Raw genomic sequence first — 27,466 nt, forward strand, 5'->3', positions numbered from 1 at the left:
TAGTTCATATAATTGAGATCAGCTGATCTCATGCAAGTCCTCATCAGCTGAAGGCCAACTGTAAACTCTAACTGCACTCTTGCTGCCGTACTAAAAGCACTCATACCCAGCTGTATTTCTCTGCTCCCTCTGCAAGCTGCTTTTCGCAACCCTCCTCCACCCCAGCTCCTCCTTTATTCTGTTACTGGCTTAATCAATGTCATTCTGTTGTCACTGATGCCTGCTCTGCTCTGGGTTTTTTGCTGCTTCACTCCTTCCCTCAGACTTTCTTTGTAGCTACATTAAAGGCAGGAATGTCTGCTGTTCATAAGGGGATCCCAGAACAGTATTTAATAGCAGTTTTTTATACGTGCACATGTTTACCTCAAAGGTGTCCGGAGGGCGGTATAAATGACATGTAAGAGTAAAAGACATTGGATTTCTTCACTAAGAAGAAAAGTTCTTGCAACAGTTAAGCCGCCCTGAGCCCTTGGATGACCAGTTGTAACGACTAAACTCTCTCTACAGTGAGGACAGAAGATGGAAGTTTTACTCTCAGGTGTTATTCGAAGCACATTTAAGCCATAATTCTTTCCTCTCTCTCCCCCCCTTCAGGGCGTCAGCGACTCCCTTGGGGTGAGTATAGCCGGAGGGAAGGGCAGCCCGTTGGGTGACATCCCCGTCTTCATCGCCATGATCCAGGCCAACGGAGTCGCCGCCAAGACGCACAGGCTCAAGGTAGACTAAAGGATATTTGTGAGTTTTTCTGGTCATTCTCTGATAATGATCTGTATAATAAGTCAATGAAAACCTATTCATGTTTGTGTGCAGGTCGGTGACAGGATCGTCAGTATAAACGGTCAGTCAGTGGACGCTCTTTCTCACAGCAACGTGGTCACCCTGCTGAAGAACAGCTACGGAAATATCAGCCTGCAGGTAACTCTACTGGCCTGTGAATGCTATAAGACCAGAATCCAAATCACTCTATTAAAAATCAGATATCAGTACCTGTTTGATACGACAGCGACACAGAGAGAAGTCATAGACATCAGGTATTTGGTACTTTTTTGGTATTTACTAAAAATAGCAGGTAAACTCATACACACTGTGTAAATCGCACCGATAAAGAGTGCTTATAAAAGTACTGTAACCACCCCCCGGATGTTTTTCCAATACTTTTCTGTCTGACTGCTTTGTAGAGCTACAAGAAATGTGATTGGCTGGTTGTGTTTGGGGCAGGGCTTAGTGATAGATCAGATACGTAACCTATAATTTTATGAGAGTGAAAATACATTTATAAACAGGATGTGATGTAATGTCTCAGTCTTTCCTGCTTCAGGTGAAGTGGAGGGAAACAGAGAGACAAAAACTAGAGGTGAAGCAGAGTTAACCCACAAACAGGAAACATGATTTATTATTATTAGAAGTGTTTATTATTCTCTCTCTGCAGCACACTTTGTCTGTGTTCGTGTTATCAGCATGAACCAGCTGACTGTTGCATGCTGGGAGTATAATAAAAGCGGCGGCGGGCCTTTATGATGCTAAAGCTTCATCAGCCTGCAGTAAACACACCTTTTCATCCTCTCTGCAGCTCTCCTGTCCGTTTGAGATAAGAACCACTTCATATTTACTCCATTGCTTTTATACTGGATAAAAAACCCTTTTATAGATATCAGAGTCTATAATGTAACTATTTTCACTGTTATTTCAGTGAACTGATGAAGGCTTAATACCAACATGTGTAACGGTGGCAGTCATTAAGAACTGTGGCGAGCAACACCTTCGCCCATCAGAGTCATCCCTGTAACACTAAAGGATTGTGGGTATTGTAGTATTTTTTGGCTGAGACTGCCAGTAAATTATGTTTTCCTTTACTAGAGATTGATATCTTACATTCTTTTGACTTCTACAGGAGAACAAACCACAGTTTCACTTTAGAGCAGGGGTCATCAACCTTTTAAAGCCCAAGATCTCTTGCCTCAGCCTGTGCAAAAGGCAAGATCTACCCAATGAAGCCTTGGAAAAACAACAACAAAAAAACAATAGCATGTACTGTATTGTCAACATGAGGCCTTTTATTGAGCCTGACAGCGTGAACTACAGTTTGATCTTTTTTCAGCTTTCAAACTTAACTTAACACAAAAAGAAAGGCATGTTGCCTATATAGCATTTATGGTTATGGTGCTTGTTCATACAACATAGGCAAAGCAATAAACATACTTGAAGTAAACAGATCATGCTGAAATGGAAAAAGCTGTTTTTGCTCACCCATTGTACCTAAAGTAAATATTTTTTTCTTTCTTTTCTGACATTTGCAAAAGTTGAACTGTTCTGTGTGCTAACAATTTTCTAATGCAGTGCAAAAAAATAGTAAATAAATAAAATGTAAAAAATAAACAGTGCAGATATACACTATATTGCCAAAAGTATTCACTCACCCATCCAAATAATGTAAATCAGGTGTTCCAATCCCTTTCATGTCCACAGGTGTATAAAATCATCACCTAGGCATGCAGACTGTTTCTACAAACATTTGTGAAAGAATGGCTCGCTCTCAGGAGCGCAGTGAATTCCAGCGTGGTACTGTGATAGGATGCCACCTGTGCAATAAGTCCAGTGGGGAAATTTCCTGGCTCCTAAATATTCCACAGTCAACTGTCAGTGGTATTATAACAAAGTGGAAGCCATTGGGAACAACCGCAACTCAGCTACCAAGTGGTAGGACACGTAAAATGACGGAGCGGGGTCAGTGGATGCTGAGGTGCATAGTGCGCAGAAGTGGCCAACTTTCTGCAGTCAATGGCTACAGACCTCCAAACTTCATGTGGCCTTCAGATTAGCTCAAGAACAGTGGTAGAGAGCTTCATGAATGGGTTTCCGTGGCCGAGCAGCTGCATCCAAGCCATACATCACCAAGTGCAATGCAGTGGCGTAAAGCACGCCACGACTGGACTCTAGAGCAGTGGAGACGCCTTCTCTGGAGCGACCAATCGCGCTTCTCCATCTGGCAATCTGATGGAGGAGTCTGGGTTTGGAGGTTGCCAGGAGAATGGTACTTGTCTGACTGCATTGTGCCGAGTGTAAAGTTTGGTGGAGGGGGGATTATGGTGTGGGCTTGTTCTTTAGGAGCTGGGCTTGGCCCCTTAGTTCCAGTCAAAGGAACTCTGAATGCTTCAGCATACCAAGAGAGTTTGGACAATTCCATGCTCCAAACTTTGTGGGAACAGTTTAGGGATGGCCCCTTCCTGTTCCAACATGACTGTGCACCAGTGCACAAAGCAAGGTCCATAAAGTCATGGATGAGAGAGTTTGCTGTGGACGACTGGCCTGCACGCAGTCCTGACCTCAACCCCATAGAATATCTTTTTCGATGAATTAGAGTGGAGACTGAGAGCCAGGCCTTCTCGTCCAACATCAGTGTGACCTCACAAATGTGCTTCTGGAAGAATGGTCAAAAATTCCCATAACCACGCTACTAAACCTTGTGGCTGTTATAGCTGCAAAGGGTGGACCGACATCATATAAACCCTATGGATTAAGAATGGGATGGGAGTGGGACTGCTCGATCCAATCTGTGATTATCTGCCTGAACCGATCTGCGCTCTGAACAGCCACAAATTCCTTCACAGTGCGATGATCACGATTAATTTTTCATGAAATATCTAATGTTTTCATTCCTTGTCCAAGGCATTACACTATTTGACACTTTTCGGCAGCAGAGAGATCCTTTTTCTTTCCTATTTTGCTTGAAACCTGTGGCCTGCTTAATAATGTGGAAAAGTGCATTCTGAGGTTTTTATTTAAAAAAAATATTGGTTATCATTATGAATTTTGTTCAAAAACATTTGAATTATGCTCTAATGGCTGATGACTTGAAAAACACTGTCATTTGCATTAATATTTAGGAAAATAAGGGAAAAATGTCATTTGCTTAATAATATGGAAAGCGGTGTACAAACAACCTCCACTATATTAAATAATACTAAGTCTTTTAGGCAGTGTTCTTTTATGCTGCTCTAATGTCAGCTTTGGGATAGGCCTATTAGCACATGTGCACAGCCGTGTGTAGCGTTATATGCTTTAACTTCCTCCAGGAAGAGTGGGGGTGCCAAGTGTGTGGTACCGGTATTAGAGGGTCACAACTGAAAAGTTCAGGAACTCCCTGTCTTAAGCAAACTGCCTCAACATGAGGTTCCTAATCAATTACACGTTCTGTAACAATCAAATCCTCTGTTTTTGATTTGTGTGTGTGTCTCAGGTGGTCGCAGACACCAACATCAGCGCCATCGCCACTCAGGTGGAGAGTTTGTCCAGCAGCTCCAGTCTATCTGCAAACACTGATACTCACACCACAGAGCCAGAGTAAGTACATACCCAGAGAATACACGCTAATCAGAACATGGGCTCCATGTGACCCCCTTCTCCTCTTCCTTGTCTCCATCAGGGGTCCACGGCCCCGCAGCATCAGTCTGGAGAAAGGCTCTGAAGGACTCGGCTTCAGTATTGTTGGAGGATTTGGGAGTCCACATGGAGACCTGCCTATCTATGTCAAGACCGTCTTTAGTAAGGTAAGAAAACTGTGCTTTTAGTGCCTTTTTTGGAAGGTTTCTACAAAGTTCACTTGTAGCGGCAGTCTTGGGTTAAACTTTGAGGTTTCCTGCATAAAGGTAGGCCCAGCCAATGGGGGACATCAATGTGACACTCTTGGATTGTGGGTAATGTAGTGCTGTTGGCCAAGATTGAAAATAAACCAAGTTTTTCCAAAAACAAGGTTGGTTACGAGAAATTGCGTTTTCTGCGTGACCATGTACCAACCTTTCACTCTCATGTAGCTCATGGTCAGTCAAGAAAACACAACATATACATTTTGGCCTCACCGTGGTTGTGTAATACCCCAATTCCAAAAAACTTGGAATGCTTTGTAAAATGTAAATAAAAACAGAAGTTAATGATTTTGAAATGCCATAAACCCCATAATTAATACACAATAAAACAAACAACATTTTAGATGATGAGACTGACATATCTTACCATTTCATTAAAACCATTAGCTCATTTTGACTTTGATTCCTGCTGTGAGATTTGACAATCTTTGCAGTCTGTGTTTATTTACATTTTACACACTGACCCAACGTTTTTGGAACTAGGGTTGTACATTCTTATAAAAAACCCATGATGGTGTAATTTGAATGTTTCAGGGTGCGGCGGCTGTGGACGGGCGACTGAAAAGAGGCGATCAGATCCTGACAGTGAATGGAGAGAGTCTGCAGGGAGTCACACACGAGCAGGCGGTGGCCATCCTGAAGAAACAGAGAGGGACGGTCACACTGGACGTCCTGTCATAACACAAACACGTCTGCATGCATACTCAAAGATGATGCAAACACACTTTGACTCTTGGACCACAGGGCGTCGTGGATCGTGGACTCTGAAGTTCCCAACGTGCAAAAAAAAAAGAATTAGCATCACATGGTGCCAACACAAACCCCGATGTCTGAATCAGTAACCTCTGCAGCATAGTCAGATACTTTCACTGCTTTTCTACCTTCTAACAGAGTTACTCAAACTGCAGTTTAGAGGGGGTTAAAGGGTAGAAAAGGTTGGAAAAGATTGAGAAACTCTGTTAACTAATACTCAAAATATCACATAAAAAAACAATATGGCGTCATCATGAAGCAACGTTTAAAGCCAGCCTAAAAACACTCATACAGTCAGACAGAAGGAATCTATGAGAAAAATGTGATGTTTAGGAACAAAAGGGAAGTAAGACAGCTGTTCACGTTAGCTTAGCATCTCCTGTAAGGTAAGTGACTGCTTAGCTGTTAGCGGATGAGTAGCAGTGACTGTAAATGTGAAGACCAGCGAAGAAACGTTTGTAAAACTGTGATACTGCTGTTCGTTTCAACCTGACAAACATTTTTTACTTTCTTTTTTCAAACATTAAACGATCAAAGAGTGAGCTTTTCTGGCGATGTAGCATAAATATATTTTTAATTTTTAAATTTGCATTTTAAACAGAAAATTGCTGTGTCTGAAACTACAAACATACTGCACAGTAAGCTAACAGTTAGCATGTGGGTCCGCCTTACTTAAAGTCTCTGTGAAGTGAAAATAAATCTGTGTTTAGGTTTGTTGTATAACAGGTCAGTGTGTTCTGAACCACCAGGCCAAAATTCAGTCAAAAAAAACATCTCTACGTTTATAAAATTAACCTTTTAGGTGCCACAGTTTTTTCAAGAAAATATACAGTTGTGATATCAAGATTTCAAAAGGCTGTAGCTTGAAAGTGGTTAGAGATAAAGGCATGCTGTAAATGAGAAAAATCTTCAGTATGACCCAAAGTTTGTGGTGGGAGTAAATTCGTTCATCTAATTTGCATATTCTGACATCTCCAAGCAGCCTCCACCGCCACTGCTTCTACCATGTCTGCCCCTACCTCCACGGTGTTTTTTCTATTCCCGCTACCTCTGTCAATATTTGTGTTTTGACCAACCCCCACCATGTCCCCACCCCAGCCACGGTGAGGAAAAGCATTGGCTTCGGTATGTGCTTTATTGTGGACTCTCATGATGCACGGAGTCGCTGTGGCTCCGACACACTGGCAGTCTTGGTCTCACCAGACGACTGAACGTCATCGTCACAGGGGTGAACATTCCACTATTCCTCCTGAAATTGCGAGTATTCTCGCTACAATTCGCTCTCTTTCTCTCTTTTACGCACCGACTACAACCACTACTATCACTTCCTCGTCTCCTCGACCGTCAGTGCGTCTATCAAACTCTCTCTCTCCAAAACAGGCCCACAGATGCTGCTGGGATTGAAGTAACTGATGTCCGCCATCTCCTGGTGTAAAGTAGTAACAACATTAAGCACCATATTTGCAGCTAGAGCCCGTTTAATTCAGCAGTGTTGCTTGTCGCAATTTTGCGACTTTAGCGCTTAAAGGGTTAAACTTCAAAATCATGACAAATGAGGAAGTAAAATCTGCTCTAGGAAGGTGTGGGCATGTCTGTTGAATGAGCTTAAGCCACACCCACTAAGGAACATCCTCTCAGATTGAAAAAAAAAAGCTCCAACCTGACTGGAGGAATCATCTGCCTGCTCTGCTCGACCCTAATTCAATAAAGGCAGTGACATCAGCTTACACAGACTGTACTGAGATTAACTGCAGGGCGATTTTATGTTGTGTAGCATTGAGGGGGCGGGGTTATTCCCCATTGCTGGCCGGTGATGTCGCCAGTTATATGCCCCGCCCACATTAAACCGGGCCAGCAAATAGGTGAAAATCCAGAATTCAGTCACATGTAGATCTCTGTGTCTTCACATTTACAGCAACATTTCTAGAGTGTTAAGACACAGTTTGATTAACTTTTACCATCAAATTTGAGATGTCTGAAAAAGAAAAGGCATCATATTTCACCATATTTTGCCTTTCTATGTTGAGAAACAGCTTGTTTTGCTGATTTTAGATTTCTCATTGTGAATTAAAAAGTTCTAGGATATAAACTACACAAAAGCTCTGGCACTACTACTCATCTTTCCTTATTCTTGTGATTTAGAGCCCCCTGGTGGCGACATTTATACCAACACTATTAAAAAGCATTACAGTAGTTCTTCTTTCTCCTGGCCTCTGAGCTCCACCACTGGACATTCAACCAAAAAAACAATTTATGAGAGCAGTTTAGTCCAGCCCGTGTGCTTCTGCTCCATACTTTAATTTTGGCCAATCCGTGGTAAATCCAGTTACCTCTCAGAAATTTGGACACCCAGGGAGATGTCAGATTGAGCATGAATAGTGTGAAAATATGCAGTTTTGGACACAGGCATTGACTGTTAGGTTTTGTCATGTTTTCAGCATGTAGAAATAGATAAGCTTCTATGAAAAAATGATATACAGCAAATATTGGTACGCTAGGTCCAAAGTTTGAAGCGCTTGAGCAAATTGGTTCCTAAGTCATCTAGTGTGCCGTCCTAAGCTTACATTCATTCTTATTTTGAAATGGATTTTGTTTTCATTTAAGTGTGAGTATATTTTGGTTTTTGTCAAAATTGCAGCATGTTTTATCGAAGGATTTTCTTTTCATAAAGAATTATGATAATATTCATAATTAAATGAATAACCCTGGTTATGATAGTTTTGTTCCATAAATATCACATGCACAATTTTTTCCTTGATCCTTTAAATTATGTTGAAGTGTCCTGTTTAATCACACATGGTCTTAATTTCTTAATATATCCATTATTATTATATTTTTTTAAATCAAACACTGATATTAATAGTGAAACGGATCGCCTGTTTTTCTTCCACAAGATGAATAACGAACCTTACATATGTAGATGATGTATATTTATGTGTCTCCATGGAGATGACTCTCAGGTCCTGGTGGGCATGGAGACTCCCTGTCGCCCACGGCAACAGATACAGTGTCTTCCACATGTTTGTTTTAGAGATGAAAAATAAAATAACATGGTTTCATGAAGATTTAAGAATATAAATGGTACTTTGTAGAAGAAGCAGACTGATGTTTAATCAAAACCTCCTGTTCTCTGTTGTTGAGTTTCATTAACAGGGTTCAGTTAGCATAACGACTGGAAACAAAGGGAAACTATTAGCCTAGCTTAGCATAATGACTGAAAACAAAGGGAAACTGTAAGCCTAGCTTAGTATAATGACTGAAAACAAAGGGAAACTATTAGCCTAGCTTAGCATAATGACTGAAAACAAAGGGAAACTATTAGCCTAGTTTAGCATAATGACCAGAAACAAGGGAAACTGCTAGCCTTGCTTAGCATAATGACGAAAACAAAGTTTTGTTGATTGTTTTTTTGTTTGTTTTGTTTTCTTTTTGCTGTTATTTATTCCTTTTCTTTTTCTTTATTTTTGTTTGTTTTAGGTTTATTATTTTTGTTTCTTTTTTTGTCATTCTAAGTTTTGTTTTGTTTTGATTTTGTCTTTTAATTCAATTTTTGTTTATTTTTATGTTACTGTTTGTTTATTCTTTACTTTGTTTTAAAAACATTTTTTCATCCTTTTTGTTTGTGTTTTTTGGGGCAGCATAAATATCCTAGCTGACTCATAAACGCTGTGAATCTACCGCTCTAGGGCCGTGAACATTTATGTGGGTACGTGCCAACAAACCCCTGACCTGAACTCGGATGGAGAACAAGACGATTTTGATAAATGTCCGTCTGTTGCGGTCATCTTTATTTTCCCATCTTGAAGTTAGTTAGGTGCTTACAGAGTTTAGCCAACATTTAGTCTCCTGTCAGCATCTTCTGTTTCAGATATTTAGATATTGATGAGCAGCTGTTAGCCTCAGACGAAGAAGGGAGAACTGTTTGATTCTGTCTGACACGCTTCAGTCTTAGCGTGTTCTATATGCGGTCATGATAACAGATAACGTGGTATCAAACTCTGACAAGCTTAGTTCTTACACATATCAATCAAGTGCAAACTACTTTATTGTTTTTGTCTTAATTTTTGGTACTTTATTTGCAGAGTAGATGGCTGTAATTTATTTTTTGATCTTTGTGGAAATTAACAATGTTTGTTCTGTTGTTTTTTTTATTGTTTTGTCTGAATTGTTAAATGAAGTCAGAAATCAAGAGCAGCTTTGCTATGTTTACACTCAGTCAAACATTCTGTTCTGTTTTCCTCACTGGTCGTTTCCTCTGGAGTTTAAAAGAGAAAAAAAAATCTTTGAGTCAGCTGTTTTAGCGAGGACAATCGTCCTGTTAAAACTTCAGTTTTTTTCCTTTTTAACATCTGCATTATCACAGAGCGGTCTAGATGTAGACCACAGATCTCAGACGCCCCCTTTTTCCAGACCACTATGGTGAGAAGCCACATCTGTCAGAACAGAAGGGACACAATTCAAGAAGTTTCCTTTTTTTCAATTCAACTTTATTTATAAGAAAAGTCTGGCTGTTACATTCAAAAAAAGAAATCATGGCAAACATTTCAGGATAAGAAACGAAAGAAAACGAAAGGTCTGATGTCTAATTCCGGATTAAACCATGTAAAGAAGTAGTAGCACAAAAGGTTGCTCACTTTAGCTTTGTTGGCTTTAGCGAAGGCTAACATACCGTTGCAGCGTAACCCATGTGGCTTATGTAGCTCACATTAAATGAATAGCTGATATTTATGCAGCTAACGTAGTTTCTTCTGCTTTAGACTGAGCTACATAGCTACTTGACATGCATAGGTAATGTAGCTTTATCAGCTGTAGATTCAGCTTCCAAGCTCAGCTGTCCACAAAGCTTACATAGCTAATGTAGCTTCTTCAGCTGTAGACTTAGCTATGTAGCTTTGTTACCTACAGTTTTTGTAGCTTTATTAGCTTTAGCTATGTAGCTAGGTTAGCTTTAGACTCAGCTACCTAGCTATGTAACCTATGTAGCTTACGTAACATTGTGCATCTATGTCACCTACATAACTAATATACAATGTAGCATCATTAGCTTTAGATTAAGCAAATTAGCTATGTTGCAGATGTAGCTTACATAGCAAATAAAGCATGTTAGCCTAAGATCTTCCTAAAAGCGCTTGCCTTTGCAACATAGCTATCTGCAATGTAGCTAACATTGCTAATTTAGCTTCGTTACCTTTTTTGGCTACATAGCTATGTTATCTACTTAGCTTACAGCTTTGTTAGCTTTACATTTAGCCACATAGCTACATAATAGACATAGCTTACCTAGCTAATGTAGCTTCATTAGCTGTAGATTTAGCAAAGAAGTTTTTATGGATAACTAAACTTTCCCTTAATCCGACTGATTATCAGCTCAGGATTTTTGGTATCCTAACCCTAATCCTGAGGAAGTTTATTCCTATTTATTCTGAAAGTTTATTTCCGTTCTGACACACGTGGCGTCTCACTGTAGTGTCTGAAAAGACGGTGACTGAGATCGCGGCCTGCAGTCAGACTGTCCTGTATTATCCTGAAGCTGATGGCTCATGAATCAATACATTTGAAGTATGAAAAGGAGTCATTGTTGTATAGAAGACACTGTTATAAAAAGCTAATTTTGTCTACTGGTTTCTGAAGTTCAACATTTTTACGTCAGCCATCTTCATTTTGGAGTCAAAGTGACCAGATTTTTATCTGAGGGGTTTGCAAACATATTCGGACGATTTTACAGAACAGATTCACTCTGATTCCTTTCCTTTAAACAAACTTCATAACTACCAAACCGTGGTTAGAAGAGAGCGATGTAGGTCGATGTTTTTGGTCCAGCAGACATTAAACGCTCATAATCTCTGACGGCGTTTATTAGTGACAGTAAAATCCCTTTAAAGACGTTTAAAAGCCACAAACATCTCTGCATCATTTTCATATTTCAAACCCCTAAACTGACTCTAACTCCAGCTCTGGTTATCATCACTGGTTCTTATTATGGTGAGCAGCATTTAACAGGTTTCCCAGCGTCTGTCTCAGATGTTGAAGGAGCAGTGAAAACGTTGTGAATGATTGTTTCTGTCTGTTCTGGTTATTGATTATGTTGACTGATTTGTGCTAAATCTTCTGTGTTTTAATAAAATGTAAAGGGAGCACTAAATAAGCTGGACCATTCTTTGTTGATCACTGTCTCATTTAAAGATGCTGGACTAACCACAGACTTGACCGTTTCCACTGTTCTAACACAAAGACCTACAGCAGGGGGGTCCAGACTTTTTCCACAGAGGGCCACACACAGAAATATATTAGGATGGTGGGGCCACTTTCATATTCCTCACCATGGGGATTTTAAAGTCAGTAAGACTAATCCAGTGTAAGTTAATACATGCTAAGTGATTGAGTATGCCTAAATGGCTAGTTCATGGCTGACAGGGCAAATACAGTCGTTTTCACAATTCCTGAGAGCCAATCAGATTTCAGGGAGCCCCGTCTAACCCTGGGTACCACTGGCTCAGCCCCCTAAAAGTTATTAGTGCTGCTGTTTGCTGTGATAATCCATCAGTGCGTTATTAATCAAGACATCTTCTTGTCAAAATGTTTGTTTACAGATTTAACATGGATGTGCTGCCTCGCGCTGAAAACAAGAAGCACAATACAGTTAAGCACAAAGGGTCCGTGTACTTTCTGGCAGATCCATTTCCTGGTAGAAACCAGACTGAAAAAAACAGGAGAAACTCCCGTTATTCTGTTTTTTGGTTTTTGACCAAAAATTGAAAAAATGGAAAACAAGCCATTATTCTGTTTTTCATTTTGGTCACAAAAACAGAAAAATGATTATCAACATTTTAAAAATATGGGGTCCAAGGTCAGGGGACTAAAGTATAATCCGTTTTTCTGTCAAAACCAGTAAACAGAAAATGGCGCCCTTTTTCGTTTGCAACCAACAATGGAAAAAAGATAAGATTATGATAATTTCATAATGAGCCTAATGGTGTATATAATAAACACTAACATTGTTAAAAACAAAATAAAAAGCTCTATTTAACGTAACTTATCTTTTTATTATTATTAATTTACAAGTTTGGATTTTATTTTGGTAGGGAGTCCATTTACCTCATGGTCATGTGCTTCCATTTCTTCATTTCCAGACCTAAAACAGCAAAACGAAAAAGGGAAAATCCAAAAACCAATATCGGGCCGTTATTTGATTTTGGTTTTTCGTTTTTCATTTTTTGTTCGGAAAAAAAAGTTTTTTCGTTTTTGGTTGAAAACGAAAAAGGGCGCCATTTTTCATTTTTCCGTTTATTGGTTTTGACAGAAAAACGGATTATACTTTAGTCCCCTGACCATCCAATTTTTTTTTTCGATCCCATTATTTTGTTTTCTTCATTTAATGGATTCTTGAGGAAAAGGAAGTCATGTGACAATTGGGAAAGGTAAGCATTTCAAAATAAAAGCCTTCATGTCAAATCAAGAGCCATCTATATATCAGCAAATGCATGATGTGAAAGTCCTGCTATGTATGGACCTGAATTGAGAATAAAAGATATTAAAAAGTAATTAAATTACAATCCATTAAATTGCCAGTACGTTTACAATTTAAATTGTTCATCATACATTGTATAAAGAGCATTTTGGCCTTTTATAATAATGTAAAACAAAATGGATGGCTCATGTTTTGACGTGGAGGCTTTTATTTTGAAGTGCTCAGCTTTCCCAATGGCCACATGACTTTCTTTTCCTCAAGAATGGGCTCTATGCACAGCAGGGGGTGGCGTATTTCTGGTGGAAAATAAGGCCGCTTCACAACTTCTGCCCAACGATACGTGCTAAGCCAAAACGGAATCTGAACCCTCCTATACTGCCTTCATTTGTCCATTTCATGGGTTTTTTGTTTCGGTGTTTAGTCTATCATCATCGCTTGGCATCCAAACATGCTAAACTGATGTTTCAAAGACAGGTTAAAAGCACTTCTGGACATCGTTGCTGCGTGCTGCAACGTACATCTTCAGCTAAATTGAACTCGTCATTGACAGTCAGCTCAGGTAACTCATGCAAACAGCGAGTAAACCGCAACGAATTTGCCATTATACTTATTTCTCTTCTCCGAACTGGAAGTGTGGGAGCGGTCTAATGCCAAATGCGGAAGCAGTTCGTGCATAGAGCCCACTCCATTAAATGAAGAAAACAAAATAATGGAATTTAAAAAAACAAAAATTGGACCCCATTTTTTAAATGTTGAAAAAACATTTTTTTCTGTGTTCCTATGCTTAGACATAATTTGAGTACTCCACCAAAGGCTTGTTTCAAGGGGAGAAGGGGATTAATAACACTCGAATTTGGATTGAAAAACATTATCTCCTATGAATTTTGTAATACCGTGATATAATAGCGTTACCGTCAAAGGCAAGTAAAATACCGTGATTTGATTTAGTATGGACAGAACAAGAAAACAAAAACATAATTGAAACAAAAAAGTTGAACTGTTTTCAAATTTAGTTTTCATTTTTCCATTTTGGTGATTTACACACAAACATCAGGTCTTTGTTTTTCTTTTTCAAAAACAGGATAGAGCTTCTTCAGATTTTGTTTAAACCAGGAACTGGAAGTGTCTGAAAATACACTGACCATGTCTCCCTGGGAACTACAAGCAGCATCTAACGTCCACCGTCAGTCTGTAACCACAGGCACACTGACTCTATTCTCAACTTTAATGACAGACTGGAGTCATCTCTTTACCCTTAATATCAGACACTGCTTACAGCTGCTTTCATAGTAAAATGAGTCTCTACTGTTGTAGTGATTAATGATTGATCACAGAGGTCATCTCTTCGTTGATCAGTAATGAGAGCAGACACAGCAGATTTTTAGAAAAGATCACTTATTAATCAGCTGACAGCTGATTTCCTCAGGTTACATTCTCTGAATGTTTACAGCTGCAGAGAGGAATAACATCAAAATAAACATGCATCAATCTACTTTAAAAATCACCTATAATCAATGACTTCTTGTGAATTCTTCTCAGTGATTTTAGTTGTATTTATAGATGACATTAGACAGAAAAACAAACATTTATTTTAGCATGGAAAAAAGTTCCTCACAAAGGTAAAACTAAAGTAACAATCAGGAACTCCATGCTTTCTTCAGGTTTCCTCTAAGGCTGGTTGTGTCTGGTGCTTCTGTCGAGAGGTGTCAGCCAATAGGATCGCTGCAGGACGGTCACATGGAGGTCACCTTCTCGTCAGAGTTTTCAAACGTCTGGTTTTCATAGGCGTTCATGTCGCCTTTGCTCCTGAACAATGAAAGCACAGTTTTGATATTAAAATGACGGAGCTGAGATAGCCACACCTGAGATCAGGCCAAAACCTCAAGGCACACCACGTTCACATCCATGCAAAATAGCCTCTTTAAAGCCCCTGTAGAGTGAAATCCAAAGTTTGAGTCTTAACACTTTAGATATGTTGGAATATGGCTGCTGTAAACATGTGAAAACACTGAGATCTACAAGTGACTGAATTCTGGATTTAGACTGTTAGAAAGTTTTTCACCTCTTTCCTGGCTGGGTTTAATGTGGGCGGGGCCAATATGTGGGCTCATGATGTCTTGAACCCACAGTAGGGACTGACCCCGCCCCTCGAACACTACAATGTAAAGTTAACTGTCAGTTAAATGCTGTTTTTTTGTTCATTGTGAGGTAAATTTGTGACGTGGCTTCAGATTATTCAACAGGCACCGTCCACACCATCCTGGAGCAGATTTTACTGCTTTATTTTGAAGCTTAATTTTTTTGAACTTAGAGTTGTTTTATTTGACTGAAATTTGACCTGGAGTTCATAAAACTGTGACCTGTCATACAATAAACCTAAATACAAATTCATTTTCACTTTACAGGGCCTTTAACCTGCTACTGTAGCTTTAGTAGGGATGCACAATATCAGATTCCCATATGCCGCTATATTACAAATTCATTTTAGCCAATGTTGATTTTCGAATATGTAGTTGACACCTAAAACCTCAGTCCTTATAACACACTTGAGGTTTAAAGACCCTTTAAAGTGAAAATAAATCTGTATTTAGGTTTGTTCTGTGACAGCTCACTGTGTTACAAACCCCTTGTTAAAATTTCATTCAGATAAAACATCTCCAAGTTTATAAAATTAATCTTCAAAATCATGAAAAATGAGGCAGTAAAATCTGCTCCAGGATGGTGTGGGCTTGTCTGTTGAATGAGCTGAGGCTACGCCCACTCAGGATAAATTAGTGGGCGGGCCATTAGGTCTATGGTTTTCTGTCTCAAATCTCTGTTCTGATGTTTTAAACTAATACTCAACGTGTGAATCTGGAGCCTCCCCATTTTCACCCCCTTTATTCACCTTTTGCCATTAAATACCATTTTTTCCTAATTTTTGCCGATTTTAGCCAGTTCTTTTTGCCACTTTTATCCCATCTTTGCACTTTTTCACAATTTTTTTCACCACTTTTCACCCATTTAAACTATCATTTGCCATTAAATACCACTTGTTTCCTATTTTTTGCCACTCTTGACTGTTTTTTGCCCATTTTAGTCACTTTTCACTCTTTTTTGCCACATTTTTGCCACTTTTGGACCATTTTTTGCCACCTGCACTTTATTTTTTTTGCCACTTCTCACCCATCTTTGCTACTTTCTGACCCTTTTTCTCCCAATTATTACCTATTTTTGTTGCTTTTGACCATTTTTGCCACCTTTAACTTGTTTTTCATTGATACTTCAAGTCATTTTTGCCGCTTTTCACCGTTTAGATTGTGGCTCTTGCAAAGATATTTTTCAACAGTTCGGCTCTCGGGTTGAGTAACACTGCTTTCAATGATCCATAGACCACTGTGGCTGATAGCTTTGGTAAATTTAGCTCACAATGAAGAAGAAAACAGCATTTAACTGACTGTTAACTTTCAATGAAGGCAGAGACATCAGCTAACAACAGACTGGACTGAGATGAACTGTTCTGTGATTTTAGATTGGAGTGTTTGAGGGGCGGGGTCATTCCCCACTGTGGGCTGATGACATCATGAGCCCACATATTGGCCACACCCACATTAAACCAAGCCAGGAGGGAAGTGAAAAACTTCCAGAATTCATTCACATGTAGATCCCCGTGTTTTCACATGTTTACTGCAGCCATATTCCAACATATCAAGAGTGTTAAGACACAAACTTTGGATTTCACTTTACAGGGACTTTAAAGAGACCCCCAAAGGGTTAACCAGTAGGATCAGGAATGATACTTAGAAAACGGGAACAAACTGACACAAAAGGAGAGAAATCCCAAACCAAAAGCTCCTGTTACTGAGTAAAAATGAGGAACTAAACACGGCTGCCTTGTTTGCATAAAGGCCACCAGACTGGTGTTAGTAGAAAACTGAAAGACCTGACTAGAAAACCCAGCATCAACCCACCAGCAAATAGTAAAATCAAGGAAAACACAGGGAGCGTCAGAAGAAGTGCTTTGGTTCACTAACACTCATGAGGAAACACAGAGAGATGCCCTCACTGCCTCTGACGGTGAGATCATGGATCAGCACAGAGCTCTGGAGCTGAAGAGTAGAAGAAAGCTTCCCACGCCTGCTCCTAATCAAGGCCAATCAGCCTCACACACCTGACTCTGCACTGTTGATTCCCTCACCTGTCCAGCTGTGCAGTGAGAGTGAGAGCTCTCAGGTGAAGTATGAGTGTGTCGTGTTTGTACCTGACAAGGTCCAGACTCGTCTCGGACGGATTTTCTTCAGTCGTGACGGTGTTGTTTACTCTCACTGAACCTCTGCTCCTGCAAAAACAGCACAATTAAGGGATTAATCATTAGATATTCAAGTGCTTAATATTTGGTTTATATACTTTTAAAATGTTCTCCCTGAGTTTGACAGAAAACAGCCAATATTTAACACATTTAGTTCTATTAGTAGCGGGTATTTTTTTCTTTTGATATCCATCAACTAAATAAAGTGGGGAAAAATATAAAGGAGAGTAGGGCCTTGGATGAAATAAAAATAAAGCACATGAGATTAATGTGTGACATTTTCTTTTATGCCCAAATTTCTTGAATTTTTTCAAACATGACTGTTTTTAATAAAAAAAATGGGGGATTTCAGACTTGAGATGGAATAAAACATGACAAAAATAGAGATGTGTCCTTCAAAATACAAGCACATATTCATGATTCACTGAAAATAACTTCACTAACCACCTTTGGGTCCCGACCCACCAGCTGAGAGCCAAAACCCCTAGGCTGATCTCATGTGATCTGGATTCTGTTCATGTTTATTTTAGCATGCACATCAGACTCTTCTCACCTGCTGGGCTCGTCACACCACGCCTTCTTCATCAGGAAGACGACAAAGGAGAGGAAGAGGAATCCAACCACGGCGATGATTCCTGTGAGCCACTGAGGCAGCGGACGCTCCTGAGGCTTCACTGAAAACCAAAAAAAACACCAATACAAATCAGCACAGAAACAAAACACCTCAGAGAGAAGCTCTCTCTGTTTGGAGGGTTTCATCTTTACTGCTGATTCCTCTTAGATTTCTGTCAGATTTACATAATTTTAGACAGAACAGGTGCCTGCTATGAAACTGTAGGACTGCAGAATTAAAATAAAATTCTGTTTCAAATTAAAGATGTTAGGCTTATTTTTCATTCATGCAGAGATAAATTAAACTGGTTTAAATAATCCTTGAGCTTCACTATCACAAGTAATATTGTCATTGAACCAAACACAAGCAAACAAAGATATTTGTGCTCTACAGAAAGGATAAAAACTCAGTGAAGAAGTCCCTAAACCCAGTCAAATCCTTTCTGTTCACCTACACAGGTCAACCGTGCAGACTGATGGTCACCGAGTGAGAAACTCTTTTCACCTGTGTTCTCAGAAATATGCTTTCACCACCACCTCTGACAATCTAAACTAGTCAAATGCCCTCCAGATGAGGTGTTACTGAACCGAATACATTTGCCAAATCTAAACGTACAAACTGTAAATCCCAGTTCTCTGCCTGAGCAGCCTCATTCTGATGCCAGATCATGCTAGTGTGTTTTATGCAGCCTGCATCACCTGGGATCCCTGCTTTCTGCACTGTCGAGTCTATGACAGTATTCCTTTGTAAATAACTACTAGCTAGCTACTGAAGAAAATCTTTTCCTCTATGTTTAACAGGTTTTCCAATACAGTGTTTTTTTGCAAAATAAAAGCGATATTTCTTAAATTTCGATTAAGTACAATGGGCTCTATGCACGGCAGGGGGTGGCGTATTTCCGGTGGAAAATAAGACCGGTTCTCAACTTCCGCCCAACAATAACTGCAAGGCCAAAACGGAATCTAAACCCTCCTATACTGTCTTCATTTGTCCGTTTCGTTTTTTTCTTTTTTTCGGTTTCGATTGTTGTTTGTGTTTACTCTACCATCATCACTTGGCATCCAAACATGCTAAAATAATGTCTCAAAAACAGGTTAAAAGCACTTCTGGACATCGTTGCTGCGTGCTGCAATGTAAATCTTCAGCTAAATTTAACTCATCATTGACAGTCAGCTCAGGTAACTCATGCAAACAGCGAGTAAACCGCAACAATTTTGCCATCATACCCCATTCTCTTCTCCCGACTGGAAGTGTGGGAGCTGTCTAATGCCAAATGCGGAAGCAGTTCGTGCAAAGAGCCCATTGCACTTTGAATGCATTTCCTTTAAAGGGAGTTTTGGACATAGGCCTTGCAATTCTTGTAAAATCTTATCTTGCGTGAATCTGCTGCAGGGAAGCTTGATGCTCAAAACCTGTTGGTGTTGGTACGTTTCGGTTACATCTACGGTGGCTGCTTTGATAATTTTGAACAAAAGACGAAGACAAAGGATGATAGTTCGGAGGTAAAGTCCGTAAGTATGGCAAAAGCCACGAATAAGGGTGTAAGTATGATGAAAAAAAAAAGACCTGTCTCCTCTTCTATGGAAGTAAATCAGTGCCATCTGAGTTTGAATTTGAATGTCTAAAACTGAATTTTTTTAGCATCAAAATTGGATTTTGAATTTGAAAAACCATCAAATTAACACCAAATTTTTTTTTGCCACTGAATTTTTATCCAATGTGAAAATGTGAAAATTCAACAGCAAATAATTCAACTTCAGCATCAAAAGAGACCGAGTAAACCAGGGAGAAGCAATCGATCCCTGTCTCAATTGATCTAACGTCCAGCCAATCAGGTTACACTTCCCGGGGTCATGTGACAGAGACCCGCAAAGCTTCATCAGCAATGTCGGCCAATGGAGGAGATTGTGCCTCGGTAAGTTTGTCTACTTTCTCTGCCATTTGTGTTCATAAAATTAAGTGCTAGATATTACCCTACATATCCGCACATTAACCAGATTTATTGAACAAATCCACACTGCACTTTTAATGAGGTGGCGTTTGTGAAAATTGTGTTAGCAATGAGCTAAATTAGCCAGCTAGCAAGTGGGCATGATGAAAACAAGCAGCAAAGCCTCAGTGAACCGATCTGCTGTTGAGTTTTCTTACACTGAATTTTTTTTCATGTTGAATTTTTAAAAACTGAATTTTTCTGAGATGTTCAATTTTTTTACTCTTAATTTTTTTTTTAGATCGAATTTTTAACACTGAATTTTTGGAGATGTTGAATTTTTTACACTGAATTTTTTTTTTTTGAAATTGAATTTTTATTTTTTTGTTGAATTTTTAAAAACTGAATTTTTTGAGACATTGATTTTTTTATTATTAGTATTTGTTTTACATTTAATTTATTTTCCCATTGGATAAAAATTCAGTGGCAAAAAAATATTTGGTGCTAATTTGATGGTTTTCCAAATTTAAAAATCCAATTTTGATGCTAAAAAAATTCCAGATTTTCAAATTGAATTTCAAACTCGGATGGCTTCCATACTCTTCTGTCCACATTGTCTCGGAGTGACTGGTCATGTGACTCCAAAATGCAGAAAAAGTGTTAACATTACACTTTTGCGGTATATTTCTATATCGAAACGCCAGAAAAACCTCATCAGGAAAGCGTAAAAACTATTTTGAGAGTTTTTTCGAAATTCAAGTGTTTCCATAACCATTTTTTTATCGCACTATTTAGATTTTGCGCATTTCTAAGGGTATTGGAAACCCAGCTAGTGAAAAGGTTTTAAACTGGTTTAAAGAGGACTCCTTCTCCTTGGGAATCAGGATTTTTACTGCTGTACACCAAGCTCTTTGAATAGATTGTTCTATACTAACACTTGTAATTATCACAGAAACTCTTCTTGGCCCTGGGGCCAAAGAAACCTTTACTGAAGCCTTATTACAGCCTAAACCTGAGTAAAATATTGTTTACATCCATTACATTCACACATAAATGGATTAGTACAATCCTTAATTCTGAGGTTTTACAGACAGATTGACCTTTAATATGAAGTGTATAAATAGATGATTTCATCCTGATGACAGCTGTGAGATAAAAGTCAGTAAACACTACAATATTCATCATTTCTTTGTGTAAAAGTACTGATAGGCCCTAATAAAATACTGATGTAATATTCACATACCATGGAATTAAACCACAAGACTCAGTGTATTTCAGTTTTATTGTTGAAGGTTTATTAAAGCTCTATAATAAAACCTCTTACAATATTAACAGCAACAGTAACTTCCTTATTAGCTCTTGATTTTCAAAGCTAATCATTATCCAAGAATGACTCATGTATGAACAAAGTAAAAGGATTTAAACGCCATTTATAATACAGACAAAAAAGTCAAAGGAGCTTAAATCATCAAGAAAAAGGCTTTAATCTGAAGTGTCAGTAGTATCGTTTCTTTCCATTGATATTTCCTGTTGATTTTTAAGATGAAACTTGAAAAGTATTTTCCTTTATAATAAAACATTTTGTGCTGAATGCAGGTGGCGCTAGAGTATTGGTGAGCATTCAACGGCTGTGTGCCCAATAGTTTCCCTCTGGATTACAGAGGTCAGAGCACACATTTCCATTGCAGATGTGGATATTATAAAGTCGTACAGTATTCCTGACTTGTAGACAAACTTGGAAGTTAGCGTCGCATGGGTTACCTCAGTGGCGAGCCTATGGGACTTTTCAGTGGGTTTTTGGATCATTGCTGAAAATAAGATGTGTCTAATGAATGTTAATGAAACTTGCATGCTTTGTTCGTCAAGATAATCTTCATAAATAAATATAAGCATCACCTTGGGTTCGTAAAAATAACTGATGAGAGTAAAAAGCTAATGGCATGCTGTATTGAACTACAACAAAGTGAAGTGAATTTAGCGTCATTAATCATAAGTCTCGTACAAGGACACAAGTGAGCGGCAGGCTCAGTTGACGCGCTCAGTGCAATGACATGTAACAGTCCCAACAAGCACTGTGGTCCTCGTTAGCCGCCCTTTAGCAACCGCCTTTATTAAGACGCTAAAAGATATACAATTCAAAAGAGGGGCCTTTTGCAGAAAAAATGTTAAAATCTCTCCAGCTTGTGTTCACCACTGACCTTATTTCAGGCATTTAACCCAAAAGTCGAAACTCAAAAACTCCCAAAGACGAGGGAACCAGAGATGCTAACATGCTAGCTCACTGCCGTGGTTTAGGTCTCATTGCTGCACTATCTCCACTTTGTAAATCAAGCTAATGAGCTCTGTTGGATTTAGTTTATTTGTATCATGGACAATGCACAAGATTACATTAGTCTCAAAGAGAGAAGATGCTTTGAACCAGATTAAGCTTGTTAGCTAATTTCCATCTGTAGTCCCTGGACAGGTAAACAACCACAATGAAATACAGAACCTACACACGTGCATTGACGCACACACTCACATTTATGCAGCCACAGTGAGGAGAGCCATTAAAAATCCTGGTAATTTTCCTGTCAGACTCTCCTGATGTCTCTGCATCTGCATCTGTTGTTCCTTGATTATCTCAACGTGAGTTACACAGAGGGAAATAAGAGCAGGGGGACCAAGGACCATGGTCACCAAAAATCAACGACCGTGCAAATGACTGATAAAATGGTTGAAATGTGACGAAATCTAAAGTGCATTTTAGTCTAAAGATTCTGAATGAATTTAAAATAGCTGCTTAAATGAACAGTGGTCAAACTGCAGGCTATTTCCAGCTGACTCAAATGAGAAAGATCCAGACAACGAGAGATTTATTTAACAGAAACAGAGGAGGACAGGGCGTGACTGAAAGTCAAAGAAATAAAATCAATAAAATGAAATTCCTCATTTAGATCAGACATTTCAAACAGAAAATCTCATGGTCAGTCTACTGTTAGTGGTTTCCACTCTGACAGCTGTGGTCTTGAACCAACATCAACTACAGTGCTTGACAAATGTATTAGACCACCTGTCATATCTGTCTCAGAGACCATCCAGCATCATGAAGTGCTTTAATGCAGACTCTTTCATTTTCAGTCAGCTCTCCACGTTTTACCATTTTGAACAGGAATGAGGAATTTCGAACTGAATTCACCTTTTTAGACCCAAATTTGAGCCGGCTCACTGGGCTTCTCTGAGAAGTCAGAAATGAATCAAGCATAACATTCAACCACTAAAACTCATTTTTCTCTTCAGGAATGACAGTAAATAACTATAATTTGATATATTAACCAAGGAATAATAATGTGCTTTACTATTTTTTCTTTTTTTTTTTTGTAAATCAGTAAATTTGAAAATTCATGGATAACAATAATAATGATGTTTTAGCATTAAAAATATCATTTGGGTTAAAGAGCTTCTACATATTGGTGTATTAACGATTTCAGAAACATCAAAAATGATGAGCTGTGGCAGAAACCTTACTTTGGGTAGGGTTAGGTTAGGGTGGTCTAATACATTTGTTAAGCACTGTACATCAGGGGTGTCAAACTCAAGGCCCAGGGGCCAGATCTGGCCCATGGTGAAGTTATACCCGGCCCACCAGATCATATATTTTCATAATAACTGGCCCACCAGTTTGAGGTCTGCAGATATCCTCCAGTATAAAAATGCAAACTTACCCTTGATGATTTATGACATCCTTGTTGAGACATAAAAATTTTAAAAAGTTGACAGTAAAAATAATTTGACAAAAAGTCAGGAACGTGGAAAGAAATTCATGTTTTCTCTATATTTTCAATTTTGCATCTCACAGTTATGAATAAAAGTTATGATTTTGACTTTTTATTTCATATTTTAACCTTTACATATCATAAAATTTGACTTTTTTTCTCATATTTTACCTTTTAGATTAATAATTTAAAATTTTACATCCTATTTAGACCTTTTAAAGTCATGATTTTGACTTTTAACTCATGTTTTGACCTTTTTTACCTCCTAACTTAAACTTTTATCTCATGTTTTTGCCTTAAAATGCATGATTTCTAATTTCCCCTGTTTTTTGACCTTTTAAAATCATGATATTGACTTTTATCTCACGTTTTTACCTTTTTCAACTCCTAGCTTTATTTTATGTCTTTTTTAAACCTTAAAATGCTTGATTTTTTCATTTTATTTCATATTTTGACTGCTAAAAATCATGATTTTGAATTTTATCCATTTTTTATAATTTTAAAATTCATGGTTTCAGTATTCTATCTCATATTTTGCCTTTTAAAAACATTATTTTGACTTTAAATGTCATGTTTTTACCTTTCAAACTCGTAAGTTTGACTCTTTATCTCAGATTTTGAGTTTTTAACTTATCATGTTCACTTTTTAATCACAAAATCATTTATCATCAGTGCCAAGTTTTTCACCCATAATTCATTTCTGGTGAAAATAAGGTTGACATTTTATGGTTGAATTTTGACCCTGTTAGACCCTCAGGTTAGTCCCAAGTTCAGAATGCTGTGATTGAGTCTGACACCCCTGAACTACGTCAATAATAAAGTTTTATTCTAGATGTTGATAAAAATCTATACAGTGTTTATTTAAAGTTAGATGTATTACTCTGTCCTAAGTCAAACTTCTTGCATGCCCACATACCTGCCAGATAATCCTGATTCTTCCCGCGTACATGGATGTTTAATGGGATATTTTGACGGTCTGATCAGGATTATACAGGTGTATTTTCAGGTGTTTTTGTTCAGTGGTGTCAGCTCGTACCTGTCTGGGCCGTCGCCGCTCCGACTGTCAGCAGCAAACAGGATATTAGGGCACAAACGTTCTCCATCGCTGCCTCTGATCGTAGAAACGAAGACAAAACTCCTAAAGAGAGAATCTGCTGAGTGAAATCCTCAGACTCTGCTTGTTTCTCTGATAGCAGAGCAGCTCTGTGTTTCAGGTGTCAGGTGTAACAGGAAGTCAGCACGTCTGTAAATGTTTAACTCTGAGTGATAAAACACACCAGGATTTACAGGAAACTCTTTATCTGCTGGCTGACTTTATGGCTGTTTCTCCCACACTGATTACCCACAAACACACATTACAGAGCATTTCATTTATTTGTCCTTTAAAAGGCAGTACGGTACCCTACATGGACAAAAAGCTACAGTTGCACTTTTTGTGTTTAAGCATCAGTTAGACATTATAAAGATATTATAAGAAGCCAGAGAAGCACATCAAGGTTGAGTAACATTTACGGATGTTTTGTCCTAATAAGACTCCGCTAGTGTCTACAGTTGTCCCGTTGTTGGCCTACTGTTTTACCTGAATACACACTGTTACAAAAAAAACATGTTTTACCTCGTTTGGTTTTACAGAAAGAAAAAAGTAGAAAAGAGCCGAATAGAGTGATGATAAAAACTTTGTTAATCTGCTCCAAAAACTGACCAAAGACAGACGATGTAGCATTCATTAGCAACTGAGGCTAACAGTCTGACATGTATGTCTCATATTATCTGAAGAGGGCCAATTTGAAGTTTTTGTTTGCAGGTTTGACTGTAAGATGGACTTATATACGGAAGAGGATTAGAGGCATTTTCGAAAGAGAAAATAATTTTGGACAAGTTGAGATTAAATTCAATATGATGAGAATTAAGTTGAAATTTTGAGAATAAAGTTGAAACAATTTTGAGATAAAAGTTGAAATGACGAGAAATAAGTCAAAACTTATTACTAACAGCTGATCATGGACGCTGTGTGTTTATGTGGCAAAGAGTGAATCTCTTTGTTGTAGACAGAGAATCGTGACTGTCTCTACAAAATGCCTTATGACTCATATCAATAAATGTGAAATTATATCTCATTATTGGATTTAAAAGGAACCCTGCATGATCAGACAAGTTCATGTTGTTGGATAGATATTTGTAAGTCTCAAATGTATATTAAATATATCTGCATTTTGAGTACATTTCAGCTCATAAACTCACCAGGAGACTGCCGTGTTTTGATCTGCGCTGATAGTGTGACGTCACGGTTCGGCAGCGCTCCTCTCCGTTGCTAAGCAGTAACCGTTTTCCAGACGTTGTTTCTGCTTGCAGCTATTGCTGACATGAGTTTGCTGTGTGTTGGTTTTGTCTTTCTGCTGTCAAAGCTCTGTCATTCCTACTAAGTTTTACCTCAATAAGCCTCCTACAAGTGACTGGATTCAGTGTATAGTGGAAGCTTGCCGGGAGATTTTCAAAATAAAAGTGTTATGTACATACGAACATACGAGTTTCTCCAAAGAACTGCTGAAGTGGACTTTTACTTTGCAAGGCGCAAACCGGAAGTCCTTTTGTATTGTGTTTATCTTTACCTGAAACCAAAAGCCTCATAAAGAAGAGAAGTTCAAGGAACAACTTTATTTAACAGACACATTTTAGCTTGTGGCCTTCATCTGGTTCGTCAAGAAACAGATTTCAAACATTTTCTACAGATGTGGACATACATATTTGCTACAAGGTAAATATAGCTCTGTATTTATCATTTTCCTGTCTAGATGGACAGATAACTGTGGCGCAAATAAAAAATAGAAGAGACCTCAGTCTTTACAATTCTCTGTGCTTGAGACGTGCTGCGTTTCTGAGATGCAGCCCTAACAATGGCTGCCAGTCTGAGTCTGAAGCAGGTTACTGCATAGGAACGGTGAGGATCACTGTGGAACTGTGACGTCACTGCGCCAGCACGGACCAAAACGTGGCGGTCTCCTGGTGAATTTATAAACTCAGATTTACTCAAAATGCAGATATCTAGTGAGTTTCTTCATTCAATGTGTAATTGAGAGATACAAATATCTATCCGACAAGATGAACTTGTCTGATCATGCAGGGTTCCTTTTAACAACAAAGAGATTCTCTCTCTTTGCCACATAAACACACAGCATCTATGATCCGCTGTTAGTAATAACAAGTTTAGACTTATTTCTCATCATTTCAACTTTAATCACAAAATTGTGTTTAAATTTTATTCTTGAAATTTCAACTTTATTCTTGAAATTTCGACTTCATCCCTGTCATTTTGACTTCAAGCTCGACTTGCCTAAAATCATTTTCTCCTTCGAAAATGGCCCTGATCCTCTTCCATACTTATAAACAGTTGCTTTAAGGTGTAAAAGTTACGCTCTGTGGCTTAAATGTCTTGCAGCACCTTAAGATTTCTACGTTTTGTTTGCGCCTCAGTAAGAAGCTACAATAATCATCTTTATATTAAAAATTCATAATGCTCTCTGTCTTTACAGTACAGTATGTACATGAGAGCTAGTCAGAGACCTGTTTATGAATTTATTTCCTTCGTCTTACATGGTATCCCCTCAAACTTCAGGGTTCTGGAGCCTCAGGTTGAGCCTCACTATCCTACAGTATGAGACATGCTGAGGAGGGTTTGGCTTTGAGCATGCTCATGAGGTTCAGGTTGAACTGGGCGGGGTTAAAGTCTTGCAGGTCGGACGCGGAGCTCTGCAAAGCGTCCTGGTTCTTGTCTCTGGATGTGACTCTGTACTGGGCCTTCACATTTTTCAGAGGGTTCCACTCCGGACTGACGTGATCCGGACAGCGAAAGACCTCCCTGATGACTGCGCCCCCACGAGACAGCGCCACGAAGCCGTTTCTGTACGTCAACATCTTGACCAACGGAGAGTAGACGTACTGAACAAACAGAAGGTTACCTAGGAGGTGGAGAGGAGATGGACGTTGATGAAAGACTTAAAATAAGGCCACAGGTAAAG

The 27,466-nt window shown here is 38.7% G+C and overlaps 3 protein-coding genes across 4 annotated transcripts in view; 1 reads left to right on the top strand and 2 right to left on the bottom strand.

Annotated features, from left to right (window-relative positions):
* The window catches only part of patj (PATJ crumbs cell polarity complex component), a 207,865-nt gene extending 201,127 nt beyond the window's left edge, over nucleotides 1-6,738 (top strand). For both annotated transcript variants that reach the window (XM_041791897.1, XM_041791898.1), the window contains 5 exons: nucleotides 595-717; nucleotides 811-915; nucleotides 4,238-4,341; nucleotides 4,424-4,547; nucleotides 5,178-6,738. In XM_041791897.1, coding sequence (XP_041647831.1) covers nucleotides 595-717; nucleotides 811-915; nucleotides 4,238-4,341; nucleotides 4,424-4,547; nucleotides 5,178-5,324 — 603 coding nt within the window. In that variant the 3' untranslated portion in view covers nucleotides 5,325-6,738. The remainder of the gene's footprint in view (nucleotides 1-594; nucleotides 718-810; nucleotides 916-4,237; nucleotides 4,342-4,423; nucleotides 4,548-5,177) is intronic.
* A 5,893-nt stretch (nucleotides 6,739-12,631) lies between these two features.
* pdzk1ip1 (PDZK1 interacting protein 1) lies at nucleotides 12,632-24,681 on the bottom strand. Its single transcript, XM_041791993.1, has 4 exons — nucleotides 24,487-24,681; nucleotides 17,706-17,826; nucleotides 17,105-17,182; nucleotides 12,632-14,670 (listed from the first exon to the last, which is right to left on the bottom strand). Exons 1-4 carry the CDS (start codon nucleotides 24,551-24,553, stop codon nucleotides 14,598-14,600), a joined length of 339 nt encoding a protein of 112 aa, XP_041647927.1. The 5' UTR covers nucleotides 24,554-24,681; the 3' UTR covers nucleotides 12,632-14,597.
* Nucleotides 24,682-27,050: 2,369 nt separating this feature from the next.
* The window catches only part of nwd1 (NACHT and WD repeat domain containing 1), a 28,886-nt gene continuing 28,470 nt past the window's right edge, over nucleotides 27,051-27,466 (bottom strand). Inside the window, exon 19 of the mRNA XM_041792180.1 lies at nucleotides 27,051-27,406. Within this exon, the coding sequence (XP_041648114.1) occupies nucleotides 27,096-27,406 (311 nt within the window). The 3' untranslated portion in view covers nucleotides 27,051-27,095. The remainder of the gene's footprint in view (nucleotides 27,407-27,466) is intronic.

The sequence above is a fragment of the Cheilinus undulatus genome, linkage group 7 (assembly GCF_018320785.1).
Source record: "Cheilinus undulatus linkage group 7, ASM1832078v1, whole genome shotgun sequence".
NCBI classification, from domain to species: domain Eukaryota; kingdom Metazoa; phylum Chordata; class Actinopteri; order Labriformes; family Labridae; genus Cheilinus; species Cheilinus undulatus.